The sequence below is a fragment of the Physeter macrocephalus genome, chromosome 7 (genome assembly GCF_002837175.3).
Source record: "Physeter macrocephalus isolate SW-GA chromosome 7, ASM283717v5, whole genome shotgun sequence".
Classification (NCBI taxonomy): domain Eukaryota; kingdom Metazoa; phylum Chordata; class Mammalia; order Artiodactyla; family Physeteridae; genus Physeter; species Physeter macrocephalus.
Genome location: NC_041220.1, coordinates 113,700,250 through 113,716,158, shown reverse-complemented (window position 1 = coordinate 113,716,158; position 15,909 = coordinate 113,700,250). Strand labels below are relative to the sequence as shown.

Genomic DNA, 15,909 nt, shown 5'->3' with positions numbered 1-15,909 from the left:
AACTTGGTTAATTACTGCAGATGAATGCCTGAAGGGAACTGTCATCTAACACAATTACATTTAAAACAACACTGACATAAATGTATAGCCTGTGCTTGAATATTTATAGGGATACCTATACCTACCTCACAAGGCATCCTGCCGACTACACTTGGAGACTTCAGGCTACCAACAGTAGCTTAAGACAGTCACAAGATGGGAGTGGATAATTAGAGACCAAAGATTAATACAATCAGTTAATCAAAAAACAAATTAAAAAGGTGTTAATTAGAAAAATTATTTATTTCTGCTCCTTTCATACATCTCATTGTTCAGGAAACAGTCTTACATACATATCGGAAATGATGCACTGTCACACACTCTGTTTAAAGGCAAAGCACCACAGGTAAAGCTGATCAGCTGTCCAGAGTTCTCAGCTTATGGGATCTCACTTCCTGATTTTACATTAATTTCTGAAAGTCAGAAGTGTCATCTCCAAAAAATGTTAAGGGGTTTGTAAAAAATAATCACTTTATTCAATATTATAGTTGTAGAAATGAAGTATATTTTAAGAAATAAAAAAAAGAAGAAAATGCCACTTAACATCGTTGGTATGTCAGTATAGGCCAGCAGGAAAAAATACTGATAAACTTGTCTCTGATACCAAGAAGACATTCTAGTCCAAGCTATAACACATTTCCTATGTTTTCACTAGATGTTTCTTTTCTGCTGCTTTTCATCCTTTTCCATATTTCATATCAGAGGACTTGTACAGCCTTTAAAACTTCATTAACAGGAGCAAATTCAGTATCCACCAATTTCTTCTCAAAAGGCACTCTAACCCATCAGATAGCCCCTGTAAAAATAAAATGTATAAACACAAAAAGTGAAAAGGAAGCACCATTTCAAAGTGTCCCAAACAAATTTTATGATGAATCAAATGACAATCTGAAAATATAATTGTGTGATTCCTCATTATGGTTCTTATTTCAAATCTTGCCCCCCAATAAATACAGTACTGGGCCTGGGTTCCATTATCCTTCTCCCTCAAAGGACAAAGTTACCAACCAATATGCTAAACAACAGAGGATGAGAAAAAAAAAAAAGAGAAAAAAATGTTACGTAAAAGTCAAAGAAAGAGTCAGAAACAATTTCCTTTGGACTCTCACAATTGCAACAAACATCACAAACCTTTTTATGGAAAGAAGCTGCTTTAGATTTCCTGAAAACCCTAATATTACCAAAGGAGAAAGTAGGAGGACCAGGAGCTGTTCACGCCTGGGAGGCGAGCCCTCATACCCTCCGGAAGCAGTGTGCAGAAGCGTCTGCCTTGCACCTGTTTCTTTAGGCAATGTCAAGATGGCAGGCAGGGGGCATTAGCTATAGCTGTTGAGCAAGTCAAACTTCACACTGTTCAAATAGGAGATCCTTTTACTAAATGTAGAAGTTGGGCCCTGAAATCCCATTTTTTTTTTTTTTTTTTTTTTTTGTGGTACGCGGGCCTCTCACCGCCGCGGCCTCTCCCGCTGCAGAGCACAGGCTCCGGACGCGCAGGCCCAGCGGCCACGGCCCACGGGCCCAGCCACTCCGCGGCACGTGGGATCCTCCCAGACCGGGGCACGAACCCGCGCTCCCTGCATCGGCAGGCGGATTCTCAACCACTGCGCCACCAGGGAAGCCCTGAAATCCCCTTTAAATTAAAGTATTAAAAGTCTGCTTTACAAAGTTCCAAACTTTTTCTTTTGCAATAAATCCTTGCAACCTATTATTCAGGATCTGCAGGATCAAGGAAAAAATAGCAAGATTGTGTAAAACTATCCACATTAAGGGTTGAATACACCCTGTCCCAGCTGATGCCTTTAGAACTTCTCTCCTTTTGATCCTGCCTCTAACACGAGTGGGTAAGCCTAACACCAATGGGCAAACGTCACTCAGTTTCCTCGTCTATAAAATGGAGTTACATCGAAGGATTTTAAGGATTATACAAGAGAATCTACTAATACAGTAACTGCTGTTCATGGTAATAAGCACTTGACAAACATTAACTATTATTAGTTCAGTGTCTCACATTTCTTCATCTCTAAGTTGGGGACAAAAAACTACTTCATAGGGTTGAGATCTACTGTAGTGCCTGACACAGAGCAGACACTCAAGAATTTCCTCCCTTCCAGCTTCTGGACTCACCTGACTCCCTCGGGTCTTGGGTCTACATGCAGCCAATGTGCTCTCCTTAGAACTCATTTATCCCTTTCCTTCTGCTCTACCAGCCTTGCCAGTCCACACTCTGAGTACAGAGAGAGCTTTCACCTCACACAACCGCTGTCACAACTCTGAGACAAACAATACTTCTCCCCTCCACTTCTCCCCCCAAAATTGAATAAAAAATAAAAAGCCTCTTAGTGTATATATCGACTTTGAAGACTGCCTCATAAATTTGCTACTGTAATGCCTGATACTTCATAAAAGGCAAACTTTAAGACCTAAGCTTCACAAGCAAAGAATCTGAAAAAGAACAGACCTATGTATATATATATATAACTGAATCACTTTACACCTGTACACCTGAAACTAATATAACATTGTAAATCAACTACATTCCAATACAGAATAAAAATGTTTTTAAAAAGATTAAACCTACAAAAAAATAAAATAAATTCTTTGTCAGATAATTCTAACAACAAGAAAAAAAAAAGACCTAAGCTTCACCACAAGAAAAACAAGTTCAAGATTTTAAGAAAGTGTCCACTAATATTTGCACCAGTGGAAATTACTCATCAGCTGGCTCACACTATGAAACAAAAGTACTGAGGACTCTTTAGAGACAGCTGCCTGTCTTCTACGTATACTGATAGGTGAACATGCACTTTTGGACACATATCTCTTGATACGTTGTGGTATTTTTCCTTGCAATTAGTATATGACCTATGCTTATGCATCAAATAAAGCCATGTTTTAATATGTAAAATTATATCAGTAGAGAATACATCAGGTCTTTTAAAAAGCATAAATCAGAAAATATAAAGCTAGTAGTACCATTTCACTGCTATTGTTTTCTCCTTTTTAAAGGTACCTCTTGTTAAAGGTGATATAAGATTCTTTGTGAGCGTGCAACCCTGGAAGTTATCATGAAGCATCTTACAGCATAGCCAACCTTTATCTCAGATGTTAGCAACTTATTTGATCTGAAAAAACTCATGGTTACTGATGTTTTTTACTTTTTGTTGCTGCTGCTGTCCCATTTATTATATATCAAACTGCTTATATATGATGGGTCCTCAAAGAGAATGTATGCGCAAGAAGACACATTCCTTTCTTGCTGGTGGTACTAACCACACCCCTATCATGTGCAATATGTAGGCTCAGAGACCTGGCTCATCATCTCTTTGGGGGCCTGCAAATATTCCAGAAAACGCAACACTGTTGCTTCCCTTATTTTCCCAAACTGTCCATTGTTTCTCCCCACTCCACACTCAAGGTACCAGGCATTAGGAGCTGTACATGAGAAATCATATCAAAGAGGGGATCATAAAGTCCTTCCTCTTAAAAATTTAACTCTTAGATTTAGCTTCACAGCAAGTTACAGAAAGCAGCAATTTTCTATTTAGACTATTGTTCTGCTTTGACTATATCTAAATATAATTTACACCCAAATCCCAGAGAGTATACTCTTTTTTTTAAATTTATTTTTCGCTATGTTGGGTCTTCGTTTCTGTACGAGGGCTTTCTCTAGTTGTGGCAAGTGGGGGCCACTGTTCACTGCGGTGCGTGGGCCTCTCACTATCGCGGCCTCTCTTGTTGCGGAGCACAGGCTCCAGACGCGCAGGCTCAGTAGTTGTGGCTCACGGGCCCAGCTGCTCTGCGGCATGTGGGATCTTCCCAGACCAGGGCTCGAGCCCGTGTCCCCTGCATTGGCAGGCAGATTCTCAACCAGTGCGCCACCAGGGAAGCCCAGAGAGTATACTCTTATTTCTTATTTCCTATTGTTATCTTAGTCAGCAATCTTGGAAACTGGCCTATAGAATGTGGAAAAGACAAATGTTTACATAAATAATTGCAAAAGTAAGACAGAAGCAATCCAGAGAATTAAACACTTTTCAAAACCTTTTTGTAAGTAGTAGATAGCTCTGTTATCCTAAAAGTCAAATGCTCAAGCTAAAAGAAAAACACACAGCCTAAGGAGAAGACCTAAAACCTTAAGGAAGAATGGGAAGCTTAAGCAGAATGAGAACAAATCTGGTTCTATGGACAAAACCAGCTCACTGCTTCTGTTCTGCTATATGCCTCCAAAGGTTCTTTCTGTTTTCATTATTAATTTTTAATAGCCTCTTTATCCTCTCTGGGAGCCTCCTCTTTTCCTGTTTTCCTATGAAAAACTTCAGACTCTTCTATTGGTATACCTCTGGCAACAAGGGTAGAACAAAGAGGAACAAAAAGAGGAGGCTGGAGTCCCTGTCCTCGTACAATTTAACAAATGCCCCAAATTTTTCCCAGGACAAAAATAAGAGCCATTGGCAGTCTGATGGAGCTACACGGCCACACAGGTATTCAGCTGACAAAGAACACTGCTCTCTTTTCCCATATTGCAGGGTTAAGATGGGAACATGAGTGCAGGATAAGTATTTGTGACTTTCTAGAAAGTCTGTCCATTCTACCCCAGATGTGTTATAGATATGGACAGGTTAAGCCATAGAACAAGTGAACTTGTGTAATTCAAACACATTCCTATTTTCCCTTTTACTGTCTCATAATAAAATCAGAAAATATCAGTTTTAAGAAATCAGTACAGTTGACACTTGATGTTTAACATATTCCCTAAAAAATGAATTTTCTAAGAACTAATCTTTGTATGATGTTTGCCCAAAGTTCCTGTAGTTACTAATGTATCCATAGGTGAAATCAGAATATAGGGAAATATGATCAGACTCATCTACATTTAAAATGAAAGATCTCAAACAAAATTATAAAAGTTGCCATAAAACCAATTTATTTTTGTTCTAATGATAGTGTTCATTTTCTGAATCAAAATAATCTAATATATATATATATATATATATATATATATATATATATATATATGAAATCCTTTCCACATCTTTTTGGAGAGGCAGTAACTCGCCTTTCCTGTCCAATGCTTAGTGGGTTTTCCTCATATCAATATTCAAAGAGCGGCAGCAATTAATGGCCCAAAAGTATTCCTTACTGTTATTATTACTATGGGAATTCCATATGTTACAGATGAACCAAAAAGCCCTTTAGAGAAATGTCTCCAGTCAGTGGTCACTGATGCTACAGCAAAATAACGGGATTTTCTCATGAACATGTATGGAGATAACAGTCAGGAAGACCTATTCGTCTCAATTTTGCTACTAACTATAGCTATAACCTTGAGCAAGTCACAAATTTCTCCTGTTCTCGAAATTTTCATCTGTTTAAATGAGGGTTAAATTAAATCTCCTATGATTTTATGTGATCCAGGTAATTATTTTACCAGTTTGCAAGTTAAGTTGCTGATTATACAAAGTACTTAATAACTTACGGCAGTTTCATTCTCATGAATACTCTAGCCATGAAAAAACTCAATAGGACACAGACGAATCCAATGAATAAAAGGAGAAATCTATTGAGCTTCGGAATGTTTGGTGCATTGGATCGGTCCAGGATTATGAAACCTAAACCTCCCATTGTAAACAGGAAGCTGGATGCAAGTCCTTCCATAATATATTGTCCATTTACTCTGAAAAAGAAAGACCAGAGCAAACAATAAATGAAAATTCCCAGAAAAATAAAAAACTCTTTCCTTAGACTGAAACTCCTATTTCTGCTAAAACATTTTTGTGTTTATTTTTTATTATTACTCTTACAACTATTTTACCATATTTCTGGCTATTCATTTCAATAAATATTTACTGAGAGCCTATTATGTATCAAGCACTATTTAGGTTCTGGGGACACAACAATGAACAAAACAGACACAAATCTTTGTCTTCATGGAGCTTATGCTCAAAAAAACCTTTCAAACTTCAACTAACACAACTGCCTATGTAAAATCAATACTCATATATATACATATATACATATTTATATATTTTTTGGCCATGCTGCACAGCTTGTGGGATTTTCGTTCCCAACCAGGGGTTGAACCTGGGCCCTCAGCAGTGAGAGCCAGAGTCCTAACAAATGGACCACCAGGGAATTCCCAATACTCATATATTTTAATTATTAGCTTAAAAAGCCAATTAATATATGTACATGAACCCTTTACCCAGAACTTTAGTTTTTGAAAATTATGTTATTTAAATTTCTACTATCAATTTCAAATTAAATTTGAATTGGTTAATGTTTCCTGAGTTTTAATAATTAATAAATCTCTTGGGGCTTCCCTGGTGGCGCAGTGGTTGCGCGTCCGCCTGCCGATGCAGGGGAACCGGGTTCGCGCCCCGGTCCAGGAGGATCCCACATGCCGCGGAGCGGCTGGGCCCGTGAGCCATGGCCGCTGGACCTGCGCGTCCGGAGCCTGTGCTCCGCAACGGGAGAGGCCACAGCAGAGGGAGGCCCGCATACCACAAAAAAAATAAATAAATAAATAAATAAATAAAAAAATAAATCTCTTGTTTCAAAGTGAACTTTTTACAAGCAAGCAAGTTCTTAACTAAGGCTTCATGAACCCCACAAAGATGTCCAGCAATCTATAAACCCTTTAATTTTTGTATATACACGTATCTGATTTTTCTAGGGATGAAGAGCTTTCAAATTCTGAGAGCTCACAGACCCCAAAAGGCAAATTCCTCTGTTAAAGATATGATTTATGCATAGGCACATATAAAGAAGGCATATATATTTTTGCTAAACTAATTGTTTTAATTGAAAATGCAATACATGCAGCAGTTTCAAACTCAAATGACGAGACAGTGAAACGTCTCCCTGCCATCAAGATCTCCTGTCATCCAGATCCCCTCCACAGAGATCACAATAATCTTTCCAGGAATATTCTATGCATGGAATACCACTAACATAAGTGTAAATACAAACATATAGCTATGTTTAGGTAGACAGTTACCAAGTGGATTGTATAAGGCAATACAACAAGCACTGCTCAGGTGAAACAAACCACACTGTTTTGGTGTTCATTGCCTACATGGAACTCCCAAGTCTCAAAAATTATTTTTCCTATGTAATAGTATATCCAGCGGTCCACAGATTTTTTCTTAAATGACCAGATTGTATATATCTTAGGCTTGCCGGCCATATGGTTTCTATCACACTTAACACAGTAGCCTGAAAGCAGCCATAGATAGTACAGAAACAAATGGGTGTGCCTAATTCCAATAAAGCTTTACTTACAAATAAACAGGTACCTGTGGTTTGCTGATCCCAGAACAGCCTATAAATGAATTTTAAACTGATACCCTCCTTTAAATAAGTGATCATGTCAATCATTGTGAAATATTTTATTTCCTAATAAGTGAATACATAAATAATATACTTCTACTCTTGTTCTTGTCCACTTCCTGCAATCTCTGAATTTAGCATTTTAAAACAGCTAGTGTCTAAATACAGATGCACCCAATAGGTTGCACTGTATTTTTAAATAAGCAGGCATGCCTCAGTAATCTTCCTTCCCACCACCAAATCATTCAAAATGATATCTTTTACCTGTAGGCCAAGAAAGCTACTGGTCTCTGATGCCCGTGTTCATCAGTCATGGAGCCGACACTTGGAGGTTCGACGATAACATCATAAATGATTCCTAAATGAAAGACAACAACATAGATTAGATTGGATTCCTAATTTTAAAATAGATTTAAAGTTTTTACTGTCTCTAAAGGTGCATTTATATTTAAATAGGACTGCTTTGATGTATTATTATAATCAAATGAGGCCCAGCTTACCTCCTAAACTTCAGATAAACCAGAATTTATCTTCAGAAATTCAAGTCAGTATTTTAGAATGACTTGCAAAACATAAAAGAAATTCATTCAGTATTGTTTCAAACTCAAGAATGACTCCACAATAAAGCAGATTTAACATTAAAGGCTATTTTTAGTTCAAGAAAATGTTCCACATATACTTGGATTTGTTTCTTTAAATTAAGAGGTAACTAGAGAAACTTTCTTGCTTAAAAGTAAAATGAGACATTTTTAAATCACACCACTAGGCAGACTGGCAATACTAGAGATTCACAATCATTAATGTTAATATCCATCATTATGTCATAATGTCATCATGATCATTTATGCTAATGTCCATCAACACTGTTTCTCAAATCTCCCACTGTCAACATCTACTCTTGATCTTCACTGTTTTCCATCACCCCTACCTCCAGTTTTTCTTAAGCACAGCACGACTGTCTCCCTCACCTCTGACTAACAAAACAATCACTTGGGAATTCCCTAACTCACCCCCACCCCCCAAACCAAATCTACAAACTGGAACCTGCATCCATCCTCACCTCCAGCTACAACAGAGGAAGAGTCCCTCCTGCCCTCACCATGGGATCCCTCTGCAATAATAAGGACTCCGCCCCCCTTGCCATTTCAGAGACTTTGTTCCATGGGCTACCTCTTCTCTTTCCTGTATTTTCAACCTCTTGTTCTCTACATCAACTTTCCCTTGACACCAGATCCTCCTAGTTAACATTCTACTTCTATGCTTCCTTTGTGAAAGGGGGCCAGGCTTCCTTCTGGAGGAAAAAAAAAAAAAAAAAAAAAGGTTACCTCTCTGTCTCCACTTCCTCACTTATCCTTCATTTTTCAGCTCACTCCGATCTGGCTTCTGCCACCACTGATATTACTCTCGCTCAGGTGGCTAATGGCCTCCATGTTGTCAAATTCAAAGGACACTTTTCAGTTCTCATATTAGGAGGTCTCCTAGCAGTGCGTGATCCAGTTTACTAAATCCATTTTCTTGGAGTAAAAAGATGGCTTCTCATGGCTTCCGTGACACTCCTGTCCATGTTTTCTTGCTACCTCTCTAGCTGAGCCTCCTGTGCTATAAAACCACTAAACGTTCGGAGTTCCTTAGGGCTCGATCCACTATCCTCTTCTTTTTCTACCTTCTCTCTCCAACGGAACTTATCCCTTCCCAGGGCTTTACTTATGCTGATGATTCTCAATGTGCCAAAACCTACCGAATCACGTTAGCACTGTTAAAATTAGACGTAAGCTCCCTAAGAATAGAAACTCTATGCTCTTCAATATCTGGCTTATGGGAGTTCAGAAAACATTTGTTATTGACTAATTACAACACAAACCTCTTTTCTCAGTTCTAGACTCCTACCTGGAAACTTGACATATCCAACTAATTATATTTGGTTATGTCCAACTATTATATATCCCAAAGTGACCTCTGGGTTCACCATTCCCAACCAAAAAAACTTCATTTCTTTAGTCTCAGAAAATGACACTTCCACCTACTTGGTGCTCAAACTAGACACCAGGAAAATTCCTTCACATCTCATTTTCCCCCCACATCCAATCAATCATCATCAAGATCCACTGAATCTATTTCCAAAATATCTTTCATTATACATTCCTCCATCTCTAGTGCCACCAACTTCGTCTACTCTAAGTCAACTACAAAACCCACCTAATTGGTCTCTCAGTCCCGCATTTGTCCATACTTTTCCCTCTGCCTAGATACCCTTTCCCCCAATCTTTCAAATTTTGGCTAACGTGTCCTTTCCTCAGAAACCACATTCTAAAGTAACTGATGTTCCTAACTCTGACTGTTCTCGCATAACCTCTTGTTCTTTTCCTTCAATGCACTCATGGCAATTTGCGGTGGAAAAAATAACGTAATGGAGAAAGATTTATGTGATGTTTAACGTATCTCAACCAATGACATTATAAGCCTCAGGAGGGCAGGGCTCTTACCTGTTTCATTCATTGTTGCCTCCAGTACCTAATGCCTGGAACTTAACAGGAACTCAGTACATTATCTGATAAATATTTCTCAGCAATAAATATTGTTTATTTATAAAAGTACACTCAGTTTCTAGAAGACTCCTTTCCAGTGGCAAAACCAATTCCTTGTATGAGACAACTCATGGCCTTGGCCACTAAAAGGTGTCCTTTCACTTTCCCCCAGAAATTAGGGCAACTCCCCATTACAAAAATAGACGGAAATAGTGGCCAGAATGAAAACTGTGAGGCTCCCAGCAAAGGCCCTGGCTCCAAGGGAAGTAAGGGTTACAGGAAAGTTTTCTAGCAGATGAAGACTTACTAAAAGAAAAAAAAAAATGCCACATGCATTTAAAATTTTGTTTATTCAATCCAGCACCTATTAATGTGCTGAGCAAATGTGAATGCTAATGCAATGCTAGGACAGTATCTTACCAACATCAAAAATATTTTAAACGTAATTTATTTAAATGAACGTAAGTTAACTGTCACTGTTCTAGATTTGGGAGAAGGGTAAATCCAAAGGTTCATCCTAGAACTAAGCCTGCATAATTTCAGATACTTCCCTCTTCAGCGCCAACTATTTTCACAAGACATCTATGAAAATGAAGATGTCTGACTATTCCCTTAAAAAACAGAACCAGCTGCTCTTGCTGTCCCTAATCTGTGGAGCTTCAATTTTATCATTTCCAAATTAAGTGCCCCACTTCCCAAAATCTAAAAGTGCAGTAGCAGTGTTGAGTAAATCATGGAACTGCGGCTTGAAAGGGTGGTAGCTATGAAAAGACTGTAGCCAGATTGCCAACTCACCACTATACAAAGCGACGCCCCTTTTGCAAAGGACAGGATAAAATGATAATGCAGTGTTCAACGGTAATGCTATTTTCCTTATTCTTTAGATTTTCAACTTCCGCTCTCTCAAATACGCGATACCTTCTGCAAATCTATCTCCAATCTCAAATATTTATCAAAACTGTGGTTTCGAAAGATTACATTCATATTTATTGTTTATCGGGGCAAAAGCAACACCGAACCCTTAGGTTTGAGCTAACAAACCTAAAGGCTGTCAAGTCTCTTCCAAAGTTCCAGGAACCGCAGACAAAGAGAAGGTAAAAGTCCCACACCCTCCTGACGAACCGTGGAAGTAGAATGGGCCAAAAGAGATTTTCCCAGGGCCTTTGTCAAATAACGTACGCCATGCAATAAAAAGAGCAACCATCTGGGCTTGAAAATTATTCGGCTCGGACCGCCTGGCTAAGAGATCAGGAGACGGAAGGCAATGAGAGCGAGAACAGGAGTCCCCTCAAGATACAGGACAGGGCGTGAGGGCAAATAAACCTTTGGGCCGTTAACACTCGGGACCCCAGAGTTTCCCTCCACCCTCGGAAAAGATCGAGAGGAGAGCGATGCTTTCCCGGGCTGAGAGCGGAACAGACGCGCCCCCGGGGCAGGCCGGCTCCCCGCGCCTCAGCGCCTCTGGGGCCCCAGGCAGGCCGAGTTACCTCCGGTGATGAGGAAGTAAGACACCACCACCAGAGCGTACACCGTCATGGCCGACGGCATGTGCACCCAGGGCGGCTTCTTCAGCTTCAGGTTGGGACATTCGAGCACTAAGAACGGGACTCGGTACAAACTCTCCATGTTGGTGGCGGCAGGAGCAGCGGTGCGCCGCCAGTCCCACACGCCTCCCGGGAACAGGCCCGCCCACTCTTCCCCCGGCGCGTGCGCGGGGAAGGGAACGGCAGGTCCGCAACGCTCTGAGGCAGTGTTTACATCCATAGAAGAAAAGAAGAAACTATAAAAACGGATAGGTGACAAGACTTAAAAAATTATATATTATTGAATCTTGTGAGGCAAATATTTGAGTAAGAAGCTCAGTTATAGCCGATGAATAAACAGGTGATTTCTGTACCTTCAAGGACCTGCAGGCCTTTAGACGTGGCCAAGCCGGAGCAGCAGAAGGACCAGGATGGATCTGAGCCCCTCCCACTTGCTGATACTGGGGATTTGGAAGCTGATTGGACGCAGGACGCTCTAAGTTCCCAGAGCCAGAGGATGTATGGGGACGTTTGGAAAGCTTTGCCTTTTTTGTTAGGGGGTTTTTCAAGAGCTTGAGAAAGTCCTACGTTGCTGAGCTTTTATTTCCTGATGTAGCAGTGGTGACAGTAGTAATAATTGTTACTAATAATTGTTAAATTAATGTATTATAAAATTAAAAATACATATCGAGTTTAGATCTATCACAGAGGTCAAGAGGACATCTCCACAAGATAGATGTCTAAAGTGGATACCTTGACGTGACCAAACTACTATTTTAAATAACTAGTGTCCTCTGCTATTTTCGTAAATGCTAAAATCTTTCAGGCCAAAAATCTTGAAATCGTCCTGATTTCTCTGTTTTTTAAACTTCTGTATCCAAAGTATTAGCAGATCTTTTTGGTTGTACTATCAAAAATATCTTTAATTCATCCACTTTTCTCCATTCCATATTTACCACCCTAGTGGAAGCCACCATCATCTCTTGCCTGGGCTATGTTTACAATCCAAGTGGATGAAAATATTTGATGGAGAATTTGTCTTTGGGGATGGACTAGATGGCCTAAAAAGCTTTTTTTTGTTTTCTGTTTCGTTTTTGTTTTTTATATACTCTCTTAAGATACTGCTAATACCTGTTTTCTTTTGGAATAAGAGTTCAAAGTGACTGCTTATATAAATCCAGGAGAGACTGATATTTTTATAATTGAGCCAATATTTTTATGGTTTTTGTTTGTTACTGAGCTCATGGTGTTTTACAGGATGGCATGCATTGGTTCTGCACGTTAGTGACTCGATTACTGAGAAATTGTTAAAATACCACAGTAGTAAAAATATTTATAAAACATTGCAGCATCTAACTCTAAATACAGATGAGGCTTGCTGCTCTTATTGTTTAATAGTGAGAGTCTCCCCCGAGTCTTACTCAGTGTGTATTAAGGAAGGGATGTTAATCTTAGATTATGAGAGGGTCACTAATAACACCAGTAATAAAGGGTGTTTACACCAGAGCCAGCATTTACATACAGGAAGTTTTTCTGGGGACTATAAAGCAGAATGTTTCTGAAATACCCATAGTTATATAAACAAGGAAAACTTTGGAACAATTAAAAAGATGTTGCCTTGAGAAAATAAGGAAAAACATAGAAATTAAAAGTTTTTAAGCTTCCCGGGACTTCCCTGGTGGCGCAGTGGTTAAGAATCCGCCTGCCAATGCAGGGGACACGGGTTCGAGCCCTGGTCCAGGAAGACCCCACATGCCGCGGAGCAACTAAGCCCGTGCGCCACGACTCCTGAGCCTGCGCTCTGGAGCCCGCGAGCCACAGCTACTGAGTCCACACGCCACACCTACTGAAGCCTGTGTACCTAGAGTCCATGTTCCGCAACAAGAGAAGCCACCGCAATGAGAAGCTTGCGCACCACAATGAAGAGTAGCCCCCGCTCGCCCCAACTAGAGAAAGCCCGCGTGCAGCAACGAAGACCCAATGCAGCCAAAAATAAATAATAAAATAAAATAAATACATTTATAAAAAAAGTTTTTAAGCCTCCTTTATATCTTCAGAAAGGAAACTAACTTTTTAAAATTATTCTTTTTTTTTAAATGTATTTATTTTATTTTATTTTAGGCTGCGCTAGGTCCGTGTTGCTGTGCGTGGGCTTTCTCTAGTTGCGGCGAGAGGGGGCTACTCTTTGTTGTGGTGCACGGGCTTCTCACTGAGGTGGATTCTCTTGTTGCGGAGCACGGGCTCTAGGCGTGCGGGCTTCAGTAGTTGTGGCTCGTGGGCTCTAGAGCGCAGGCTCAGTAGTTGTGGCTCACGGGCTTAGTTGCTCCGCGGCATGTGGGATCTCCCCAGACCAGGGCTCGAACCCGTTTTCCCTGAATTGGCAGGCAGATTCTTAACCACTGCGCCACCAGGGAAGACCCGGAAACTAACATTAATTAACCACCTCTTGGCAGATGTATTATGTTGTCATTTATGTTAGTTCTTATTTACTCTTCATGACAATTCTATTAGGTAATTACTAATGTCACCACTTTACATATGACAAAACTGAAGCTTGGGAAGTAAAACAAACTCAAAAAGTATATTCTGTGATTGGATGAGAACTAAAGGCAATTGCCCTAAATATAAAACAGATTTAAGATGTTTAAGATGAGACAAGTTTATATAATTATCCTTCCTCTTATATATTCTGGGGCCAAATAATTCCATATACATTGTAGAAAAGACACAGAAGTTTTAAAAAATATAAATTTACTAATAAAAAATAAAACTGCCAAGTCAGAACACATCACATTCATCTATATACCGAATTATTACTGTTACTTCTTTACTCTGTTCTGAAAGGTAAGTTTGTTCCAGGAACCAATTCACTATTTTTTTTAACATCTTAACCTTTCAGGTATTTTCCAACTTGAGTTTGTAATGTTATACAAGCCAGGTAAAAAAGAAATCTTTCATGAGTAAAATTTGCACATCTGTTACCATCTGTGTCCTAACCAACAATCTTCCTATAGAAAATGTTTTGTTTAAACACAGCATAAACTTTGTAACTGAAAACCAAACAAATAGTGAATATAAGCACGGGCGTTAGAGCATGCCCTTAAATAAGCAGAATCTTATTCAGCGGGGGGCTATTGTATGTAAATGAAGAAAGGACAAACGTTGGAAGAAACAAATACTTAAAACTTTATGGGGACTTCCCTGGTGGTCCAGTGATTAAGAATCCGCCTTCCAATGCAGGGGACGTGGGTTCGATCCCTCGTCCGGGAACTAAGATCCCACATGCCGCTGGGCAATTAAGCCCGCGCGCCACAACTACTGAGCCCATGCGCCACAAACTACAGAGCCCACGCACTCTGGAGCCCGCGCACCACAACTAGAGAGAGAAAACCCGCACGCCACAACTAGAGAGAAGCCTGTGCGCTGCAACGAAAATTTCCGCATGCAGCAACGAAGATCCCACAACTAAGACCCGACACAGCCAAAAATAAAATAAAATTTAAAAAAAAAGAAAAGAAAAAAACATTATGTACAGTAGAGCCTATCATTTTAAGCTACATATAAAAGCAAAACTGACAAATTTTTACTGTGCACAATCAAATCTAAACTCAAGGAAAAAAGGAGCATGTTTAACATAGAAAGTCGTACTAAAAAGCCTTGAAGTCAGGAATGGCTCTGCCAGTCAAAAGAGAAGGGAGACCCTACAAATAAGTTTTTAACTAAATTCTAAACAAACCAGAGCTACCAAGGCTATTAATACTACTGACTTCAGTTTGACATCAGTTTATTTAAATATGTACTGGAGAGGAAATTAGTAGCTTTGTTTCTGTCAGATAATAATACACAATTTTATCCTAGATTTATTTCCAAAGACATTTTGCAGTTTAGATGACGATCCCTTTGAACTATGCTCTTTCCCTCTGGGTTCTGCATATGCAAGAGTATGTTTATTTCCCCAGCTCAGCAAGTATTTATTGAGTGATAACTCTATGCCAGTCACTGTGTGAGGCATTATTATGACTCATGATCTATACAAACTCTTTCTAATGTGATATGTATGAAATTGTGGATTTTGTTATTTCTGTCATTGTTTTAAAGTTTGAAAATCAAAATTTGCAAGTAAAACATAGGTACATGCCCATTGTAACAACAGAGACACACATGGAACAATTTCCTTTCATCACTGCTCTCATTTTAGTTTTCCTTCCAGAGGTAGTGAGGCCCCTGGGATTAGTTCTGGAACGCACAATTGGAGTAAATGTACTCAGGTCTGGAAGAATCCCCACCTTGGTTTCTGATCCACAGAGTGAGGGCTCTAATGGTAGGAAAGGCTAAGTGGAACCAATAGAACTGCCTTTACCTTCCAAAACAATAAATCAGAAGTGACTGCAGAGATTGATGTCACCATCAAGGACTTGAAAGAGGCGGAGTGGGAATTCCTACCACATTCCATTCAGTTAGGCAATTTGGCCCTTTTAAGGAAAGATGAATCT

The 15,909-nt window shown here is 39.5% G+C and overlaps 1 protein-coding gene across 2 annotated transcripts; it reads right to left on the bottom strand.

Annotated features, from left to right (window-relative positions):
* Positions 1–263: 263 nt before the first annotated feature.
* On the bottom strand, positions 264–11,574 carry OSTC (oligosaccharyltransferase complex non-catalytic subunit). 2 transcript variants are annotated; one of them, XM_007121584.2, is made up of 4 exons: positions 11,381–11,574; positions 7,633–7,726; positions 5,516–5,713; positions 264–835 (listed from the first exon to the last, which is right to left on the bottom strand). In XM_007121584.2, the coding sequence occupies exons 1-4, from the start codon at positions 11,517–11,519 to the stop codon at positions 817–819; spliced, it is 450 nt and encodes a 149-aa protein (XP_007121646.1). In that variant the 5' UTR covers positions 11,520–11,574; the 3' UTR covers positions 264–816. The 2 variants fall into 2 exon arrangements, with proteins under 2 accessions (XP_007121646.1, XP_007121647.1); XM_007121585.4 differs by lacking the exon at positions 5,516–5,713.
* Between the last annotated feature and the right edge of the window lie 4,335 nt (positions 11,575–15,909).